The sequence below is a fragment of the Vicia villosa genome, unplaced genomic scaffold, assembly GCF_029867415.1.
Source record: "Vicia villosa cultivar HV-30 ecotype Madison, WI unplaced genomic scaffold, Vvil1.0 ctg.000074F_1_1, whole genome shotgun sequence".
NCBI lineage: Eukaryota > Viridiplantae > Streptophyta > Magnoliopsida > Fabales > Fabaceae > Vicia > Vicia villosa.
The window spans coordinates 412,177-419,625 of NW_026704998.1; the positions used below are offsets into that span (position 1 = coordinate 412,177).

Genomic DNA, 7,449 nt, shown 5'->3' on the forward strand with positions numbered 1-7,449 from the left:
GCTGACCCCACTAGTCCACTTGATTTAACTTGTCTTTTTAATGCTTCGAATAAATCTTATAATATTCTCTTACAGTAATTTAAATATTCCTGTTATGTTTTCTAACAATTTTTTTTCATTTTTTCATTTTTCTGTTTTTTTATTTATTTTTTCTGTAATCTTTTTACTATTTAACTTAATTTTTTTATTTTTTTAAAATATTTATTTTTATTTCAATTATTTATTATTTTCATTTTTAATTATTACAAAAATGTATTTTTTTTAATATTTATTATTTGATTTTAATATTTACAACAATATTTTTTTTTAATTATAGTTTTAAATTGTATTCGTTTAAATTTGTAAATAAATAATTAAAACGTATTAAATTAAATAAAATGTATTTAAACATTAAATAAAAACACACGTTTTAATTATTAAATAAAAATGTATTAAAATATTTTTTATTTAATATTTAAAGTTATTAAACAAATACAATTAAAATGTATTAAATTAAATAAAATGTATTTAAATATTAAATAAAAACATACGTTTTAATTATTAAATAAAAATGTTTTGTTCACTAAGCCATTGGTCTATTTTGTTCATTGAATATTTTGAATGATATTAGTAGCATACTGCATTTTAATTTAAATAGGTTTTACTAGTTTTAATTTAACTATATTAATATAATTAATTTAGTTTAGTTTTAATTTGGTTTATTTTTAATTACATAAATTAGTTTAAATATTAATCTTAGTACATTAATATTTAAAACGTTATTATAATTAAATAACTAGTTTTAATTAAATTTAGTTATTATATTTAAAACGTTATTATATTTATAACGTTATTAAATAGCATACTGCATTTATATTATATAGCATAGTGCAGTTATATTATATTTAAAACATTATTATATTTATAACTAATTAAATAGCATACTGCATTTATATTTTAACTAGTTTTAATTTAACTAGATTAATTAAACTAGTTTTAAATTAATTAATATAATTAATTTAGTTTATACTAACTAAACCATATAAAAATATTTTTATGTTTTATATAATAATTAATAATTTAGTTTATACTAACTGAACCATATAAAAGTATCTATTATTAATTATGATTCTTTGGTTTATAATAACGTTTTAAATAGCAATTAACTATGATTCTTTGGTTTATAATAACGTTTTCAGAATCTATTAAGTATTAGCAAAGGCAACTAAATGACAAGAACAAAGCTGCAACTGAGTGGTAACGTTGTGCTTTTAGTAAGTTTGGTGTCATGGGTTCAACTCCCATTGAGACCATGTCTTTTAGCTTTAATATTTAGCATTTTAACAACTTGACAATAAAATAATAATTGCCACATGGAATTAAAATTAATAAATAAATAAAATAAAAAAGCCACCTGGGCTATCCAGTCAACGAAAAAAATTAAAAAAATCAAAAAAATACATGCCACGTAAGCATTTTGGATGACTGGATCTGACGAAGGTTTAAAATGAGAGAATCTTCAAATGTTAGGGGAATTCTTGCAACTTTTTTTTTTGCAGGGGGGTTTTTCAAATGTCGCCTATATGGCAGGGGGGAAAATAGGTATTAACCCTAATAAATATGTTAGTATCTGAAGGAGAAACTTCCAGCAAACAAGTAATTAAGAGGATGTTGATCTGCCACTAGTGAATAATATGTAGTTAGTGCTTAAACAACAAGAGGAACCAGACTCTGATATTGAAATGGACCACGGACCTGAAGTTTCAAGTGGAGTACACAATTATATTCTTCTATGTGACATAGAACACTATTCAACCAAGCCATAAAAAATATATAGGTATGAAGACTTAACGGCTTATGCACTTCTTATTAGTTATGAATAATCTTCCACCTTTTGAGAGGATATAGCTAGCCAAGAGAATGATAAAGGGATGGATGCAATGGTGGAAGAAATGGATTCTTTGAAGAAAAATCAGATATGGGATCTTGTTCAACTTCCTAAGGGGAAAGGGTCATTGATTGTAGGTGAGTATTCAAGAGAAAACCATAAGTAATAGAAAAAGAAGGGGAAAGTTCAAGGTTCATCTTGTAGCAAAAGGGTACTCAGAGTAGAAGGATCGTCTTGTAGCAAAGAGCTTATTCAACTTCCTATGATGAGATTTTCTCTCTGGTCTTCCGACATACTTCTATCAAGGTTGTGTTAGCCTTGGTAGACAACTGAGACATACATTTAGAAAATATGGGTATGAAGACACCATTTATTTACAGTAATCTAGATGACCAGATTTACATGGACCACCCATAGGGGTTCATTGACATCGGGCATGACAGACTAGTTTGTAAATTGAGGAGGTCCTTTTTATGGTTTAAAGCATTCTCCAAGACAATGATACAAATGTGTTGATTCTTACATTGACTACAAAATGCATGAATATAATTGTTGTCTTTATGTTATGAGCTTTGATGATAGTTGTTTTATTTTCGTGTTATTGTATATTGATGATATGTTGATTACAGTTAATCATCTACATGATGAGAATGAACTAAAAATCATGTTAAGAAACGAGTGTGACAATAAAGACTTAGGTGTTGCTAAGAAGATTCTTGGTATGAAAATTCACAAGGATGTGAGTGCTACAAAATTATAGCTCTCTCAAAATTACTATGTCGAAAAGGTGTTAGACAAGTTTGATATGAGTAATTCGAAGGTTGTAAGTGTTCCATTAGAAGATCAATGTCTGAAGACAAATTAAAAGCTAATTATGTGTTAAAAGTTCCTTATGTCAATGTTGTTGGTTGTTTAATATATGGTATGGTTTACATTAGATCAGATTTGACACAAGTTGTAAGTTAATGTCCAAACCAGGAAAATATCATTGGAAAATAATCAAGTGGATTTTTAGGTGCTTGAAGAGTACATCGCGACATGGTATCATGTTTACCATTAAACATGGTGATCCTTTAGTTGTAGGATATATTGATTTAGAATATATTGGTGATATGGATTATAGGAATTAAAGTCTACAATAGGGTATGTATTTACTCGAGCAATATATACTATTTGTTAGAAATCATCAGTCCAATTCATAGTGGTCATGTAGACACTTGAAGAGTACATGGCAGCAAGTGAACCTGCCAAAGAACCCTTATAACTTAGAGGATTTGTGAGAGAATTAAGTGTTGAGAAAGGTGGAGTTTCGTTGCATTGTAATAGTTAGAGTATCGTTTATTCGATAAAAAATTAGGTGTATCATGTCAGGACCAAGCATATTGATGTGAGGTTTCACAAGATCAGAGAGTTACTTACATATGAACATATATTACTTGAAAAGGTTCATACTTCATATAATGAAGTTGATATGTTAACCAAGACAGTCATTAGTGACAATTCAGGTATTGATTGGACTTGTTACATGTTTATCAATGATAAGCAAAAGATGTACTTTCCTAGTTGTCGGAATGTGATCGTGTCGCAGGAAATCTTCATAGGAGTTTGATATTCGTTAAGGTGGAGATTGTTGAGTTTTACTCGTATTGTGGAGATTATTGTAGGTAGGCAATTTGGAGTGCGGGGTCTTAAGAGGTATTATTGTAAATTGGATCATAATATTATTATTATTCTTATTCTTATTATTATTATTATTTTATATATATATATATATATATATATATATATATATATATATATATATATATATATATATATATATATATATATATATATATATATATATATATATATATATATATATATATATATATATATATATATATATATATATATATATATATATATATATATATATATATATATATGTTGATTGTAACATTGTAAATCTAATCTATCCTAGTTATTAAACAAAATTAATAAAGGAAAATATAATTACACTATATTCGAGGTAAGCACCATTCATCGAATGGCAATAATAAAGATTCATTGTGTTAATTATCTTTACTTTCATTTCTCTTTAATCTTCTATATATATCTTGATAGTTGTTCTAACATAATTGAACTGAATTAAAACACTTCTAAAATAACAAAAATAGTTACAATTTCCTTTGAAATGGTTGGGCTAAGTGTTATAAATCATTAAACCCCTTAATTAAAGTTTAGAATTAGCAACATGAAATGATGAGAATCAAAGTTTAGAATTAGCAAGATGGAAGTTGGTATTATTTCTAAGCAAGAAGAATTTCCCTGTGGGCAAGTGATGCGGCGGAAGTAAGGCAAGTGTGGCAGCAAGAGAAGCAGCTTGATGAGCAGTATGAGTGCCCTTCCCTTTTGTCATCGAGGTTTGAGTGAAACCAGGGCAAAAACAATTCACACTCATCAATTCACTATTGTATCTCTTAGCCAACACCTTCGAGTATGCATTTAGAGCCAGCTTCGATACTGCATAGTCTGTCCAATACATTGGCCACCCTTCACTCTTCCACGTCCCATTTCTTACATCTCTCATAAACTTTTTCACCATTTCCTCTATTTCCTCTTCCTTCAACTCCCCACTTTCCAGAATTCTTCTTATTTCCTCGTTTCTCACCTTCTGCGTATATAAAAATATTTTCAAAATAGCATACAAATAATTTAATTATTTTTCTATTAATTAATTATTTACATATATGTTTTAATCTCTAACGACAGTATTTATTAATATTTATGTATTATTCTAAACAAGTTGTTGATATTTATATTATTACGTACATCGAGAGAGCCGAGTCTTGAGCTAACATTGAGAATACGTGTGATGGAAGAAGACGAGGAACGAAAGAGAGGAAGGAGTTCCTGAATAAGCAACTTGGGACCATAGAAATTTGTTTTCATGACACTTTCTGCATGGTCCACTGAGTTTTGATAGAGTTCATTGAATGATACAGCTGCATTATTCACCTGATGAAAAATATAAATTAGTTAGATTAGATCCTTATTTCGCTTTCCTAAAGAATCACAATGGTTAAGGTTAATTACGTACAAGAATATCCAAAGTGGCTCCGAATTTGGCTTTGAAGGAGGATGCAAAGGTTTTGATAGACTCAGGATCAGAGACATCAAGGAGTAAAAAGTGTACATGATGAGGTGCAACAAGGCCTAGTTCTGCTTGAATGCTCTCTACAGCATGTTCTCCTTTTTGCTTGTCTCTAGCAGCTAACACTACGGTCAGTCCCAACTCTGCAAGACGTTTCACAAGAGCAAACCCTATGCCCTTGTTTCCTCCGGTCACCACCGCTACCGTTTCCTTCGACCACCACCTTCATTCATTACATATTCAAGCAAATAAATTAAACAGATACTATAGGTACTAACAAGTATTGAAATGATAAGGTGTACCTGGTTGAGAGTGAAGGAGATGGAAAATAATGTTCCGGATCCATTTGAGTTTGAGTTACAGTGTATGAATGATGAAATGTGTCAATATTGAAAACACTACTAGGCCATTCTATGCTATTTATATATACTTTGGCATGGTTATTATTATAAGGAATGTTGTGTTATGAAACTAGGGGGAGCAGACTTTGTGTGAATTATATAACATAGTTTAGACTCAAATGGGATATAAAAATGACATGAGAACTATATCAAAATGGAACGCGCGTGTCATTTTATTTCGTTTGTTTAAGTCTACCACCGTGGGCTGTGTGATTCAAATTTTATATATTAATTTTAAGGTAGTTTTCTTATAGGCATGAGTTTTGATTGGGTATCCTATTTTTAATGTAGATTTTTAATTTATTTTAATATAAAATAACATTAAATTATCGCATGATATTAATTTCATTGTTTTATTAGATGAAGGTACATCTTCTCAACTAAATTAATTGTTTTATTAGATGAAGTTACATGTACTCAACTAAATTTTAAGGCATCCAAAATGTTATCCTAATTAAAATGTTTAAACACTAAAATCTTGATTATGTGAAGATTAAATGGCATGTATATTTTCTGTCAAAAAAAAAAATGGCATGTATATTTAAGAAGCACACACATTTATGAAGTAGACACGTGTTGAAAAATTTAGATCAGTATTCTTAAAAATAATAATTTGTTTTATGTTCTTTGAATCGGTGTCTGACACTCATATGTCACTCATTCAAAACATATTTAATAATTAAGTTAAATTTTCTCTTTACTTCAACCAACCTTATATATCTTTTTGTTGCATTTCGGATGGAGATTCATCATCAATAGATTACCAACCAAAGATCTATTGATTAGGCGGCATATTTTACGGTAGAGAATTTTGTTGTGTTTTATGTTTTAGGAAATCTGAAACTAGACTACACTTCTTTGAGGGTTGCAGGTTTTGTATCAGAATATGGAAAAAGGTTTATGAATGGAGTGGTCTGAACCCGGTTTTGAAATTAGGTGATTTTGTGAAGCTCTTTTTACACTGTCAAAAATTGAAGAACAAGATCACCATAAGGTTAACAGTAGCCGTTATCTAGTTGGCCTCAATCTAAACTATTTGGTTGATGCGTAATGATGTTCTATTCAAAGGAGGGATCTTTAATTTTGATGAGTGTATGACGAGTATTATTTATAGGTCTTGGTTGTGGAAGGGCTTGTTTAGTAAGTCTCTTTTGCCTTGTAATTTTCATGAGTGGAACATATTATCTCTTGTTATTTTAAAAGTAGGGGTTTAATTTGGTTGTAATAGGCGGAATATTCCTTATACTCCTCTTTATTATAATATTTGCCTAAACATTAATTTTTAAGTAACTTTGTAGCTTATTATGTATAGCACAAATGTTTGTACAAATTATTTTTGGTATATTAAGTTGATACAGCTAATGACAATTTCATAATTTGTTTTTATGAATTGATCTATCAAAGAGCTTCATAAAATTAATGTTAATAAATAAACTCTAATCAACCAATCTAACAAGACTTGGAGTCTATTAAAATAATAAGTATTATTTTTAACAAAAATTTAAAGAAAAAGATGAATGTGAGAATGTGAGAATGAATTTGAACCATTGGATTTTAAAATAAATGGTGGAGATTATGTTTGAATATTTTTTTCTCTCTCCTACATCGTTAAAATAAAAGATTGAAGAGAGAAAAAAAAAGATTCACACATAATCTCCACCATTTATTTTAAAATACAATCACTACGCCATAAAAGCTATTTAATAGCGTTTTTTTTTTTGTTTTTGATAGCGCTTAAAAGCGCTATTAACTGCGCCGTTATTGTAAACGATTTTGTTTAATAGCAGTTTAAAAGTGCTATTGAAGTACCTATATATAATAGCGTTTTCACTTAAGCGCTATTGAAGTGGATTTTTTTGCGCTTTATAGTACATTTTTTTATTTGATTTTGATATTTTGTTTTTTTTTTATAAATTATATATAATGAAAATAGTAGCGCTTTTCTATCAACGCTAATAAAGGGGATCCTAATAAATAATATTAATAGTGTTTTGATAAAAGTGCTATCTTAGTGAATATTAATAATACTGTTTTGATGAAAGTGC

The 7,449-nt window shown here is 28.4% G+C and overlaps 1 protein-coding gene across 1 annotated transcript; it reads right to left on the reverse strand.

Moving 5' to 3' along the window:
- Positions 1 to 4,118: 4,118 nt before the first annotated feature.
- On the reverse strand, positions 4,119 to 5,349 carry LOC131623575 ((+)-neomenthol dehydrogenase). The gene is made up of 4 exons (XM_058894575.1): positions 5,306 to 5,349; positions 4,950 to 5,226; positions 4,682 to 4,867; positions 4,119 to 4,523 (listed from the first exon to the last, which is right to left on the reverse strand). The coding sequence occupies exons 1-4, from the start codon at positions 5,347 to 5,349 to the stop codon at positions 4,119 to 4,121; spliced, it is 912 nt and encodes a 303-aa protein (XP_058750558.1).
- Positions 5,350 to 7,449: the final 2,100 nt, after the last annotated feature.

What these genes read in the sequence shown, in the direction of transcription:
- LOC131623575 (XM_058894575.1), bottom strand. Translation starts at nt 5,349, where the DNA reads ATGGATCCGGAACATTATTTTCCATCTCCTTCACTCTCAACCAG. An exon ending in TCTCCTTCACTCTCAACCAG is followed by an intron (nt 5,227 to 5,305) that starts GTACACCTTATC and finishes TAATGAATGAAG; the next exon opens with GTGGTGGTCGAAGGAAACGG. An exon ending in GAGCCACTTTGGATATTCTT is followed by an intron (nt 4,868 to 4,949) that starts GTACGTAATTAA and finishes ATTTTTCATCAG; the next exon opens with GTGAATAATGCAGCTGTATC.